Source organism: Xenopus laevis, chromosome 2S (assembly GCF_017654675.1).
Source record: "Xenopus laevis strain J_2021 chromosome 2S, Xenopus_laevis_v10.1, whole genome shotgun sequence".
NCBI lineage: Eukaryota > Metazoa > Chordata > Amphibia > Anura > Pipidae > Xenopus > Xenopus laevis.
The window spans coordinates 111,942,469-111,957,783 of record NC_054374.1 but is presented as its reverse complement, the minus strand read 5'-3'; the positions used below and the strand labels follow the sequence as shown (position 1 = coordinate 111,957,783).

General features: G+C 37.6%; 1 protein-coding gene across 18 annotated transcripts in view; it reads right to left on the bottom strand.

Annotated features, from left to right (window-relative positions):
- Positions 1–15,315, bottom strand: part of LOC108709750 (dedicator of cytokinesis protein 9) — a 161,326-nt gene that overhangs the window by 30,746 nt on the left and 115,265 nt on the right. For 6 of the 18 annotated variants that reach the window (XM_041584268.1, XM_041584276.1, XM_041584266.1 and 3 more), the window contains exons 34-38: positions 14,627–14,760; positions 12,727–12,838; positions 11,875–11,941; positions 11,407–11,454; positions 1,008–1,144 (exon numbers count right to left, since the gene is read on the bottom strand). In XM_041584268.1, coding sequence (XP_041440202.1) covers positions 1,008–1,144; positions 11,407–11,454; positions 11,875–11,941; positions 12,727–12,838; positions 14,627–14,760 — 498 coding nt within the window. Of the gene's footprint in view, positions 1–414; positions 459–1,007; positions 1,145–11,406; positions 11,455–11,874; positions 11,942–12,726; positions 12,839–14,626; positions 14,761–15,315 lie in introns of all 18 variants that reach the window. The other 12 variants (XM_018249866.2, XM_041584267.1, XM_041584265.1 and 9 more) reach the window with 5 other exon arrangements.

Genomic DNA, 15,315 nt, shown 5'->3' with positions numbered 1-15,315 from the left:
ACAAAAAATTTGTAGCTTTACAGAGCATTTGTTTTAAGATAGGGCCATTGACACCCCCCCCATTTGAAAGTTGGAAAGAGTCAGAAGAAAAAAAGCAAATAGTGGAAAAAACTATAAAAACTAGTTAACGAAGACCAACTAAAAAGTTGCTTAGAATTGGTCATTCTATAACATACTCAAGTTAACTTACATATGAAACACCCCTTTATGTTGACAGGTAGGCAAATTATATTTGCAGAAACGTTTTGTGGTATGTTTAATCCTGGTGTCCTTCTAACACAGAAGGGAGGCATTTGACTAATGGATAATGCTGACTGCTCAAAGAAAAAATAGAACACAAAAAAAAAAAGCAAACAAATTGTTGATGTATGTTATGTAAATATCTAGGCCACTTTCAACCTGATTGAGTCTTACCATTGTCTACAGATATTCCAAGTATACTTGATATTTTTCTCACACTGAAAACACAGAAAAAGTCATTTCATTATTGAATGCTTTTTCATTGAGGCACAAAGTGATTCATGGGCTTTAAACACTTGCCTAAAATGAAGCAGATTTCAGTTACCTGGAGGATAAAATGTGCAGACATGCTTAGCAGTGCTGTGCCTTTTATATGGGCTCTATTAAATAACTCAATGGAAAGCTCAGCAAAAGGATTTCAAACCTGTGAAACTCTAGCTGCTATTCCACAAAAGTTTAGAAGTGATTCAGCTTGGATAAATGTTCAGTTAAGATATTTTTACATTGAATAACAGATGGGTCTGATATATTATCATTTATGAATCTTTAATCCAATGTAGAGACAATAACAAATGCACAGTACTGAGAAGATTTTACCCATTTTATCCTAATAAGCTAGGTCGCAATCCTGTATACAAAAGAAATGAAACCTTAATTGCTGACATTTCTCAGTGTCCACGATGTTCCCTAGGATGGTAATGGTACCTGCCAGTGCTGAGGTGGTACAAGAAGAGGCTGCTGCGTGCAATGAGCATCACAGAACTTACTGTGGTTAAAAGTGAGAGAGTTATCCAGGCTGCTGAGCTGCTGCAATCTGGCATGCATCATTCCTGTTCTGTTACGGGAAACAGGTAATGTCTGAGATTTTCGGTCATGAACTATGGGTCCCAACCCTTCCTGGTTCCTGTAAGATGGGTGAAATGGGACAGAAGCAAAAGTTAGATGTGTCCCCACAGCAGAGTTGCAGGGATAGTTAGTAAAGCAGAGAATGCATACAATGTGTAATCAAAAACTGCAGAGCAGTCAGTTTGGTTCTGAAATGAAAGCTCTGTTACTGCACATTTGAAGCAATATGCCAGAGCAAGAAAGTTTCTATTGCCTATAACAACTTATGGGTGCTACAGTTAAAGGGAAACAATACCAAAAAATACACTTCCATATACTGTAGATTTAATACTGCTCCAATAAGGACTGGAAGCAAAAAGTATCTGCTGTCCTTTCCCATGTAACTGGTATTAGGTATGTAGGAAATACAGTATACATCTGAAAACAGGTTTTATGAGTAATGAGTAAATCACTATTTATTTATCACTAAATATAGCTAATCTGCACCAGAAATTGAAAGTTTATATGTCCTGTTAGGTGCATGGCAATTAAAGTGTGAACAGCGATCACTAATGCTTTTTAAATGCTACTTCATAGGCACGCATTTATAAAAGAAATCTAAATAATGTAACTGATTTGTTGATTTGCTGAAATGTAACTCAGGTATTTGCATTGTAGGAGAGTAGGGATTGGCGAATTCGACCCGTTTCGTAAAAAATTCATGCTGGCGAAAAATTTTTTTGACGCAAATCGCCATACAAGTCTGTGGGCGTCATTTTTGCGGCGAAACAAGGCAAAAAAATTTGCCCATCCGTATTGGTGAGTGCCTTCTCTATTATGGTATATGGATTTTTTCAATAAATCTTGATTTTTTATTCCCGTTGAGTGCCGCACTATGTTAAATGTAAAATAAAGGAAAACTTGAAATCAGGTGATGTAAAATTGAGGTTTCACTATATATATATATATATATAAATATATAAATATATATATATATATATATATATATATATATATATATCTAGGCAAAAGATGAGCACTCATTGGACTTTTCAAACCAAAAAAGTGTCTTTATTTTTTCTTCAACGTTTCGGCTACATTACATTAGCCATCCTCAGGAAGTGAAAATGCATCATACTACACACTTATTTATATACTGTGAAAACAAAAGGCGCCAAACCTATCTGGTATGACGTAGAGAAGCTATGTGCCAATCATAGTGACCTCATTGAAAGAATACTCCTAATTGGAAAAATACGTGTTACTAGATTTCTTTTAGCAAAACCTTATAGTGTTCATATTGACATGATTGGTGTAATCACACAGTGAAGGTTATGTGTATAAACTTAAACTTAATTGCACAAGTGAATTATACAAAACATCTTGTATTAAAAACATTTGCGGAAGCCCAAGCGTATATTGTTATCGCTAGTCGGCACCGCTCAATTAAAAACAAAACCGAACAGCGATCAGGTGAGTAGCGGCTCTTACTTGTAAGTTGTCGCCCACTAAAGACAGGTACGGAAGGAGACGTACCAATGCAGCACAAGGATGCGGATCCTCCTGTGGGCGCAGCTTGCCACCCTTACGCCATCCAAGCCCAATGTAGAGCACATCCCGGGCCTATGAACCGCCTGCTCAATGTACTGCCATTTCACACTGACATACCATTACCGTCAGGCAATTGTACAGCTGTCGTGAATTATTCCGCTCATTTACGGCCGTCCTCCCTTGTCGGTGCGTCTCCAACGGCACCGTTGCATAGCAACAGACTCCGGTGGGGCGCAATCCATTCATTGGGATATATAGGTTTCACAAAGTGTGGGTATATAGTGCTCGCATGTACAGAGCATATTTATTCGGAGGAGGGCACAGGCTTTTGAACATCAGATAGGTTATGAACCAGATTAAGTGAATAAACACTCACTGTTTCTAGATCGCCCTAGCAACCTGTGCTGCACGTCACCCGATACCCTGTCAGGGGCCGTCCTATCCTGTGAGCCGGATCTCACCCAATCATGTTCAGAAGCTCTGAAAGGAAAGCATAATGTGCAATAAAGTGTCAATCGCCAACATTGTTTCATGTTCACCAGCCTGTATCGAGATTATAAGACATCAGAAAGAAACTCACAAAACATAATAATACTTGAAGTAGGTTAACTTAGTGTATCGGTAAGATCCTGGAAGGAAAAACATATAACTACAAAAGGTCATTGTGTCGGACCACCTCCGTATCCCTCTCTTAATGTTACACAGACCCCAGGAGAATTCATCAGTGTCCCAATGTCCAGATAGGAAAAAATTGTCCAACACCATACTATAATATCAAAGTAACTGTACCGTATGGAATTACACACACCCTTGTCGTTGTAAGAGAATCTTGAACAATTATAGTTCTCAAATTGCTATTATAGTTACAAAAAAGGTGACAAAGGTAAGTACTCATTGAGCCCCTTCGGGGCTACTGTATCCAATTTGTAAATCCACATCGCCTCTCTCTGGACCAGGAGTAAATCCCTGTTCCCACCTCTCCTCGGCATAGGTATATGATCAATGAGCATGTGTCGAAATTGCGGAAGGGTATGTTTGTGTTTGAGCCAATGTTTGGGTATGGGTTGGTCTGCTTGCCCTGAAGTTAAAGCCAAACGTATGGTACTCCGATGATTATTCATCCTTTCCCTATACGTTGTTGTCGTTTTGCCCACATAATAAAGACCACAGGGGCACCATGCCATGTAAACTACATAGTCAGAAGTGCATGTCAACCTGTAATTAATCATGTATTTATGCCCACTTCTGGGATGTGTAAAAAATGTCCCCTGTAGTAAACCGCTGCAAGTCAGACAACTCGGGCATCTATAACACCCCTTTCGTAAAGGGCCCCCCAACCATGATTGTCCCACCTTGTTATCCTTGGGTATATCCTTCTTGACCAATAGGTCACTTAAATTTCTACAACTACAAAGAGCAAGAACTTTCACACAGGATGACCTACTACAACCAAAGTTGTCGGAAAAGACCCAACCTGGATTAATATTTACTACTGAATGGACAACAGCCAGCCAGCAGGTTAAAGCAGCAGTAACAGACAGGTGGGAAATAATCAACTCCGACACACATCTCCCCTTTTTTAACCAAAAGAGACCATTAATGGCCTATCGTAGGGGACGAAATTTAAGTGACCTATTGGGTAAGAAGGATATACCCAAGGATAACAAAGTGGGACAATCATGGTTGGGGGGCCCTTTACGAAAGGGGTGTTATAGATGCCCGAGTTGTCTGACTTGCAGCGGTTTACTACAGGGGACATTTTTTACACATCCCAGAAGTGGGCATAAATACATGATTAATTACAGGTTGACATGCACTTCTGACTATGTAGTTTACATGGCATGGTGCCCCTGTGGTCTTTATTACGTGGGCAAAACGACAACAACGTATAGGGAAAGGATGAATAATCATCGGAGTACCATACGTTTGGCTTTAACTTCAGGGCAAGCAGACCAACCCATACCCAAACATTGGCTCAAACACAAACATACCCTTCCGCAATTTCGACACATGCTCATTGATCATATACCTATGCCGAGGAGAGGTGGGAACAGGGATTTACTCCTGGTCCAGAGAGAGGCGATGTGGATTTACAAATTGGATACAGTAGCCCCGAAGGGGCTCAATGAGTACTTACCTTTGTCACCTTTTTTGTAACTATAATAGCAATTTGAGAACTATAATTGTTCAGGATTCTCTTACAACGACAAGGGTGTGTGTAATTCCATACGGTACAGTTACTTTGATATTATAGTATGGTGTTGGACAATTTTTTCCTATCTGGACATTGGGACACTGATGAATTCTCCTGGGGTCTGTGTAACATTAAGAGAGGGATACGGAGGTGGTCCGACACAATGACCTTTTGTAGTTATATGTTTTTCCTTCCAGGATCTTACCGATACACTAAGTTAACCTACTTCAAGTATTATTATGTTTTGTGAGTTTCTTTCTGATGTCTTATAATCCCGATACAGGCTGGTGAACATGAAACAATGTTGGCGATTGACACTTTATTGCACATTATGCTTTCCTTTCAGAGCTTCTGAACATGATTGGGTGAGATCCGGCTCACAGGATAGGACGGCCCCTGACAGGGTATCGGGTGACGTGCAGCACAGGTTGCTAGGGCGATCTAGAAACAGTGAGTGTTTATTCACTTAATCTGGTTCATAACCTATCTGATGTTCAAAAGCCTGTGCCCTCCTCCGAATAAATATGCTCTGTACATGCCAGCACTATATACCCACACTTTGTGAAACCTATATATCCCAATGAATGGATTGCGCCCCACCGGAGTCTGTTGCTATGCAACGGTGCCGTTGGAGACGCACCGACAAGGGAGGATGGCCGTAAATGAGCGGAATAATTCACGACAGCTGTACAATTGCCTGACGGTAATGGTATGTCAGTGCGAAATGGCAGTACATTGAGCAGGCGGTTCATAGGCCCGGGCTGTGCTCTACATTGGGCTTGGATGGCGTAAGGGTGGCAAGCTGCGCCCACAGGAGGATCCGCATCCTTGTGCTGCATTGGTACGTCTCCTTCCGTACCTGTCTTTAGTGGGCGACAACTTACAAGTAAGAGCCGCTACTCACCTGATCGCTGTTCGGGTTTGTTTTTAATTGAGCCGTGCCGACTAGCGATAACAATATACGCTTGGGCTTCCGCAAATGTTTTTTATACAAGATGTTTTGTATAATTCACTTGTGCAATTAAGTTTAAGTTTATACACATAATCTTCACTGTGTGATTACACCAATCATGTCAATATGAACACTATAAGGTTTTGCTAAAAGAAATCTAGTAACACGTATTTTTCCAATTAGGAGTATTCTTTCAATGAGGTCACTATGATTGGCACATAGCTTCTCTACGTCATACCAGATAGGTTTGGCGCCTTTTTGTTTTCACAGTATATAAATAAGTGTGTAGTATGATGCATTTTCACTTCCTGAGGACGGCTAATGTAATGTAGCCGAAACGTTGAAGAAAAAATAAAGACACTTTTTTGGTTTTGAAAAGTCCAATGAGTGCTCATCTTTTGCCTAGATATTACATTTGAATTTGATTAGTAGCACCTTGGCATATTCCTTTTTCTGTTTTCTGAGTGCACACACTTAAGGACTAGTACTATATATATATATATATATATATATATATATATATATATATACACACACACACACACATACATACATGTATATACACATACACACGAGGCATATATATCCTGTAAATTATATCCTCATTCATGGTGCCGTTGTAATCAGTGGTTAGTGATGTGTCACATTGAAACTGTATGTATTATAAAAAATAAAGGACTTCCGTTCTGTGACCGGTATAAATGCGCTCGTTCTTCGGCTTTGTTCCTTTGTTTTGTTTTTTAGAACTTGCCTGTGACTTAAAATATACTTATAAATATATATACATAGGTATGGGATACAGGAACCCCAGACTTGGGGTTTTCCAGATAACTGATCTTTCTTTAATTCAGATTGTCATACCTTACGTCCACTAAAAAATCATATAAACATTATTTCTTTGCCACCAAGAAGGATCAAGGAAATCTTTGTTTGGATCAAGTAAAAGGTTCTGTTTTATTATTACAAATAAAAAGGAAATCATTTTTAAAGAGGATAAAATGGATAAAACGGTATTTCGGAGCTTTCTGTATAACAGTTTTCCGGATAATGGACCACAAACCTGTATGTGTATAGAATATATATGTACCTGTATGTATTTTCACACACACACACACACACACACACACACACACACACACACACACACACACACACACACACACACACACACACACACACACACACACACACACACACACACACACACACACACACACACACACACACACGAGGTTATGAAAATGCACAATTTCTAAATAAGGGTGAATTAAAGGAAAATTATACCCCAAAATGAACACTTAAGCAACAGATAGTTTATATCATATTAAGTGGCATATTAAAGAACTTACCAAACTGGTCTATATATTTAAGTAAATCTTGCCCTTTTACATATCTTGCCTTAAACCACCTTTTTGTGATGGTCTGTGCGCTGCCTCAGAGATCACCTGACCAGAAATACTTAAACTCTAACTGTAACAGGAAGAAGTGTTGAAGCAAAAGACACAACTCTGTCTGTTAATTGGCTCATGTGACCTAACAAGTATGGTTTGTTTGTGTGCACAGTGAATCGTATGATCCCAGGGGGCGGCCCTTATTTTTTAAAATGGCAATTTTCTATTTATGAGTACCCAATGGCACATACTATTGGAAAGTATATTATTATGAAAAATGGTTTATTTACATGAAGCAGGGTTTTACATATGAGCTGTTTTATGTCATATCTTTTTATAGAGACCTACATTGTTTGGGGGTATAGTTTTCCTTTAAGAGACCAAACCTGTGAAAATGTATTTTTTGAGTATAATTTCCCTTGTAGATTTTTTTTTGTGCTTCAGTCCATCTAAGCAGCAATTCTATTATGTACATTCCAGTAAGTTGATGGGGACATGTGCCTTTTTCTGCTTTTCAAAAGGTTTAGTATAAGCTTTCAAAGTACATTTTGGTGCAAACCAGTAAAGTATCTTTGGGAATATACAAAAACATGCAACAAAATAAGGCAGGCTAGCATGTTAGCAGCAGCACAGTCTTACCCAAGCAGGAAGGGAGAAGAGCCATAGACTTTGTTAAACTTGCCAGCAATTATGTGAGGAAAACAAAAAAGTGACCTTTGTTAGCAATCAGTTAAAGCTGGCTTCCTAGCGTGTACCACCACCAGTGCTAAAGAGGGAGGACCAGTGCAGGACACACACAGACACATCCTCACTCATTATTCCTGTGTTCTGTTATTACATGTGGCAAACTTGTACATGCATTCCATACAATATCTCATGCTAAAATTACAAAAAATGCAAAATGATCTCAAAATAAAATAATCTGTATTAAATATTTTCTATTAAAATCATGCATTAATTCACAGTAATTGTGTTAATTTCATTACATGAAATATAGCATATTCAGAATTGTGAAAAATGAGGGTGTCAATATGACATGTTATAGAACTTTACACATTATCCCCTTCACTTCCATCAATGAATGATATATTTTTTATGTAAATATTTTTTGCCTAATAACTTTCCAACTACAGTGACCTGGAAAACCACTACAGGTATGGGACCTGTTATCCAGAATGCTTGGGACCTGGGGTTTTCCGGATAGCTAGAAAATCATATAAACATTAAATAAACCCAATAGGCTGGGTTTGCTTTCAATAAGGATTTATTAGAGTCATATGAAAAAGTTTGGGAACCCCTCTTAATTCTTTGGAGTTTTGTTTATCATTGGCTGAGCTTTCAAAGTAGCAACTTCCTTTTAATATATAATATGCCTTATGGAAACAGTAGTGTTTCAGCAGTGACAAAGTTTATTGGATTAACAGAAAATATGCAATATGCATCATAACAAAATTAGACAGGTGCATACATTTGGGCACCCCAACAGAGATATTACATCAATACCTAGTTGAGCCTCCTTTTGCAAAAGTAACGGCCTCTAGACACCTCCTATAGCCTTTGATGAGTGTCTGGATTCTGGATGGCGGTATTTTTGACCATTCATCCATACAAAATCTCTCCAGTTCAGTTAAATTTGATGGATGCCGAACATGACCAGCCTCCTTCAAATCAACCCATAGATTTTCCATGATATTCAAATCGGGGGACTGTGACAGCCAATACGGAATATTGTACTTCTTTCTCTGCACAAATGCCTTTGTAGATTTCACCCTGTGTAACTTTAACTTTGTGACTGATGCTTGAACATTATCCCGAAGAATTTGTTAATATTGGGTTGAATTCATCCGACCATCGAGTTTAACAAGGGCTCCAGTCCCTGAACTAGCCACACAGCCACACAACATGATGGAACCTCCACCAAATTTGACAGTAGGTAGCAGGTGTTTTTCTTGGAATGCGGTGTTCTTCTTCCGCCATGCAAAGCGATTTTTGTTATGACCAAATAACTAAATTTTTGTCTCATAAGACTCTGTTTGTGGCGTGAGTGCCAAAAGCGCTTCTTTCTCATCACCCTGCCATACAGATGTTCTTTGTGCAAATTGCGCTGAAATGAAGAATGATGTACAGATACACCACAGTCTTCCGCATATGCCGCTTTTGTATTTTTCTTGGCCTACCAGACCTGGGTTTTACAGCAACTTTGCCTGTGGCCTTTCATTTCCTGATTACATTCCTTACAGTTAAAACTGACAGTTTAAACCCCTGAAATAGCTTTTTGTAGCCTTCCCCTAAACCATGATATTGAGCAATCTTTGTTTTCAGATATTGTGAGAGTTGCTTTGAGGATCCCATGCTGTCACTCTTCAGAGGAGAGTCAAACAGAAGCACAACTTGCAATTGGCCACCTTAAATACCTTTTCTCATGATTGGACACACCTGCCTATGAAGTTCAAGGCTTAACGAGCTAATCCAACCAATTTGGTGTTGCCAGTGATCAGTATTTAGCAGTTACATACGTTCAAACTAGCAAAATTACAAGGGTACCCAAATTTTTTTTGCACAGCCAGTTTTTCACATTTGATTTAATTACATAGAACTGAATACTGCTTCACTAAAAATCTTTGTTCAGAAAACACCCCAGTACTCAGATGTTCCTGGGAAATGAAAGACATACTGCTGTTATCTTTTTTTGTTGAAAGTGGCGTAAATGATTATGCAGGCTGAGAGGGGTTCCCAAACTTTTTCATATGATTTTATATCTTATTTGGGATCAAGTACAAGCTATGGTTGTATTATTACAGAGAAAAAAAGAGATAATGTATAAAATGTTGTATTATTGTATTATTATAATGGATTCTATGGGAGACTGCCTTTCCATGCTTTCTGGATAACGGGTTTCTGAATAACGGATCCCATACCTGCACTAAGGATTTTTTTTCTAAATATAAGAAAACAAAGTTATGAACCATAACAAAAAAAATTGCTATGATTTAATGCACTTGGCCATCTCTACATCTACAAAATACATACTTTGCATGTATTAGAGTTCTAACAGAAAATATATATGCCGTATAGTAATAACGGTTATGATTTCACACATAAAAATATATAGATTACCTGTAGACTTTACTTTTTTTTTGTTGTAGAAATAACAAGGTTACAGAAGATTTATGGTTACTGTACATACAAAGTAAGCAATATTTGTAGTGAATGTTTTTAATAATTTAATAATTAACAAAAACTTATTTTGTGAATCATTTTCTTTACCTCTTTCACTTATTCTATATTTAATACACTGCTGGATTGCACATGAAACAGGAAAATGTTACTTGTATTGTAACAAATGTCAGCTAAAGTACCACCATTTTCTGCCAAAATGATCAGAATAATAGAAAGGACGCCATTACGTATATGGCCACTTGTATGCAATCTGTCCGTTAGGCCTATGGGTTGTAGGACATACCCAGTTGGCTCATACAGTGTACTCAGAGCCAGAACTAGGGGTAGGCAGAAGAGCCACATGCCTAGTGTGAAATGGGGGGGGCACACTTGCTTTCCCCTAGTTTCAGCACGTGAGAATCACCTGGATACAGTGCTGTGTGTGTGTCGGTGCCTTGAACCTTAGGACAGGAGCTGAGTAATCTCCCCAGAAAACTGTTTCTGCTGGACAGGGCAAAATGTAGCCAGATGGGGGAATATATATAAAAATAATGATGTGCCTCAAGCCTGCCCCCATCTTGTCTTGCATAGCTTAATAAAGTCCAACGGGGCTGTGTTTCTCTGCAATTATGCAGTGCGGTCCTGTAGACATATAAAATGTGTTCTTTTAAGGCAAATGAGGTATGGGAAAACGGAGTGGTTTTCAAAAAATTGCTGGGTGATTTGCCTAACCAAAAGAGTTAGGCAGAACATTGGCCACTTTTAAACATCCATTGGCAGAAATGGATATTTTGATTGACTATAACTTGCCCTTGTTTTAGGTGCTTAATATAGAATAAGTAAAAAAAAACAGACAACTGGGGTTCATTTATTAGCCCTAGTGGAGAATTCCCCATAGCAGCCAATCAGAGCTTTACTTTTATTGTTCACTTGGGACAGTTTTTCTTATCGTTAGTGAGCAAAACACTTTGCCCAAAGTTAAAAAAATTGATTAGGTTTATAATAACCCAATAATCTAAACATCATTATAAGTTATTTTGAAACAGTATGCTGTAATAAAAGAAAAAAAAAAGCAGTCACATATTACACTTTACCTGGCTATGTATCTCTTCCCCATGTACTGGAACTGATGCAAACATACTCTGCGAAGAGCAAGAATGAATTAAACTTGCTGGAATTAAAATACATAAACTGCAAAAACAAACATATGAAATGTGATGATCTATAAGCAGATTGCACCAAATCCAAAGAACAATAAAACAATAACTCTAGACGAATCCCCCACAAAACATTAACCAAAAGCTAACCCCTTATTTGAATTTTAACATTTCAGAAGAATAAATTTGTTTGTCCAAAACTTTACAGGATTGGATTTATTGAAAACCACCAAAAAGTGCTAGGATCTTCCCAAAGCCTAAACCAAATCTTGGCTTTTGGTGCATCCGTAGCTGAATAAAAACATCCGGTGTAAATTTGCTGTAAATAAAGTATGTTTTCTTTCTCAAAATTTGGGGACACGCATATATCTAGGTTTTATTGGCAAATTAAGAAATAATACATACTCGGAGATTGTGAAAAAATCCATCAGTTCTGATGTAGATGCTTTGTTCCAATAAGTAAATAATGCATCTGTTAAAAGAATTAATATATATTTTATTTAAGTGCAAAAGAAACAACCATGCAATGCCTTTTATGATAATATAGCTTGTGTGTCTAAGTTAAAGGTGTACACATTTGGTAAATATCTTTCCATATCTTTCCATGCCATATCGACTAAGACAGCACTTAAAGGGAAACTATATACCCTGACCACTGCAAGTCTTTATGAAAAATATATTGCATAAACCAGCCCATATGTAAAACACTGCTGTTTGTAAATAAAGTTTATAAAATGTACTTTTCTAGTAGTAAGCCAATGACAAACATACTTGCTAGGTTAAATGAGCCAATAAATGGACAGAGCTATGTTTTCCATGATTATTTCTGTTACAGTTAGAGCTGACAGGCCATCAGAAAATGGATGGTGGCTGAAGGTAATAGATGTAACATGGGATAGATATATATGCCATTTTGGTAAGATTCATTAATAGGACACTTATTATGAAATATATATTAGTTAAGCATTCATTCTGAGGTACTGAACTGATCCAAGAACTAGGAAAGGGTTTACTTTATAAACACATATAAACATATAAATGGAAAGCTTATTTGAGGTATTCTCCCTAGTCAATGGGAAAAGCTTCAACTAAAGCATTCAATATGGCAAATTACTGTCATAACCTAATCCACAAAGCAAATGCTTATAGTACTTAGGCTGCCATTATTCAATTAAAATTATATTAAATGGTCAACAAAATGTAACTGTACTATTGAATATTATACTATATATTAGCATATTCAGAAAGTATACATACCATCTGACATGCTTTTCAGGATATGAAGAAAAGACATCAAAAAGCTTTTAATTTCCGATTGCTCCAGCTTGTCACAGCGTACTAAGGAGTTTCCATTAGAGCCACCATGCTGCTTATAGAAAGACAAAGAAAAAAATGATGATTCACTAGACATACAAAGAAAATGAGAAAGGGCTAAAGAAATTTAGTTCACTGCATTACCCATACAGGTAATAGAGAGGGCAAGCACAACAAACACAATCACTACAAAAACCCTGCAACTGTGAGTCTTCTGTGGAGAAAGAATTGCATTTCTACTGTAAAAGTCAATTGTATGGATTACTATGAAGCAAACGTTGCAAGCTCTGTCAAACCAACAAGATGTTCTGACCATAAAGGATGACGGACATCTGTGCTGACCAATAACTGTATAAATAAGGATGCAAGAATCATCTTGAAGTTCTCCTTGGCTGAGAATTGTAAGGTCACACATGTTGGACACTGCTGCACTTCAGAAAACACACACAGTGTCAGGCATTTATTTTGCCACAGAGCATCAAATAAAGCCAGCTAATAAAGGGCTACTGCTCATAGTGTAACATATCTACACATGCCCTGGAAATGCAGCAGAGAAAGTGCAAGACCGAAGTCCTGCTAGCCTGCACATGTATTTGGGAGACTGTAGAGAGACAATTATGTGAGTCTGTTTATACTTTATAAGTTATTTTTGTAATTTAAGTTCTGCTTCCTTTATTCCAACCAAACAGCCTCTACCTGTTTTCAGCCAAGTGCCCTTTTAAACAGATGCAAGACAGAAGTGATGAAAGCACAACAGAATGAAATGGCCAAGTTACTGCAAACCAAACAAGACAGAAATCTGAAATATACTTCTTGAATCTGAGCAGAAACATGCACAATATTTTCTGACAGCAGTGGCACTGTCAGGAGGGAGAAATCCACAGTAAAGCGATTTCTCTTTTTAGAAAATGTGCTTTCTTCTTCCTCTCCAGTCGACCGCATGGCATGTGTAGAATGCCTCCGGATAAGTCTGTCCTTCTGCACAACGAAGGCATGTTGGATGGGAGGAGGAAATGTTAACAGTTCTTCCAGTAACAGACACACTCCTGGACTTCATAATATGGTGAAAAACTGTGAAATTTATTGTCAGTGTTCTGGCCCCTCCTGGGACTTTCCTCAAGACAAATCATGATATGCTTTAAATATAATGCATATTAAGTCAGGATCAAACTTGGTACAACTTGCTACATTTGGGGGCAACCGTACAACAGTGCTTATGGGACTCAAACTAGTTAGCCACTGTAACCAAATAGATTTTCATGTTCATTTTAAAATTTGTAGTGAACAGATCAAAAATTTGTTGATTCGTTGCAACTGCAAACTGCATTGTTTGCCCTGCCTCTACCTTTCAGCTGTTCTTGTCACAAGCCACAAACTGCTTGAATTTTCAATACATAATAGGCTGGAGATGGGGAAATTGTGTTGGAAAGAGACAGTAGTACACCCCAATTAGATAAAGTACAAGTATGAAATGGAAAGGCTTATTAAATGAAGGATGTTGTGGACAATTTTGACACATGAACACTTTAACTTTACATTTTTCTAATCAACAAACATTGAGTAAAAGAACCAGGTAAATAGTGAACAAAGGCCATTTGAAATGCAAGTGTATAGTGCTAGATGAAAAAAGACACACAAATTGCAATGTTCTCAATAGTGTTTATGCACTTTTGCCCTGATGTCCTGAACAAACATAGGCAACTAAAGCAGATCTCAGGGCCCCAAACTGCAAAGAATTCTGTTGTGCGCAGTTGCACAAGTGATAATAGATTACTGCACTGGAGGTGTATTTAATATCACTACTGGCTAACATCTCCATACCTATAATATGGTAAAGCTGTACCTTGTCTAGAGAACTGCTCTTGTCACTATTCCTTTCTGGAAGAGTGTTTCCTGAGTCAGTGCTAATGAGGGATCCTCTGGAGTCTGCATTTCTCACACTGTTTATGTTTGGAGTTGATGAGGCATGTGGGGAAGCTTAAAAATAAAAGAAAAAGCACTTATGTCTAGACTAGATGCAATATCTGATAAGTAAGGTACCTGAAGACAAAAAAAACAAAAAAGATTTTCTTTTTTTCTTATATAATTAAAAATGAATATACTGGAATAAAAAAAATGTATACAAGACAACGCAAAAGGAGCAATGAAAACAATAGCAGATATTACTTTAATTTAATCACATGCTGTAATTATGGTATGGTTTTTGGAATGTTTTTAATAATTACTAAACAAAAGGTTTAATAAACCACAGGCAGTTGCACGCTTGAATGTGGTGTGTTTGTGGGTTTTTAACAAAATAAAAACAAAATAGGAAATCGCTGGATTTGTATTACATAAAGATATTATATAATTTGAGAACATCATCTTGTGCTACTGCTGTATAACTGCCATTTATACATGACTAAACTGCAGAATAAACTGCAGAATAAAGTGTTTGTACAATTTTAAGATCTGACTGCCCAAACTGCATGCAGTTAAACTATGGTTAAGGGTGTTTCCAGAGGGCTGAATGACATTAGCAGTATCATCAAA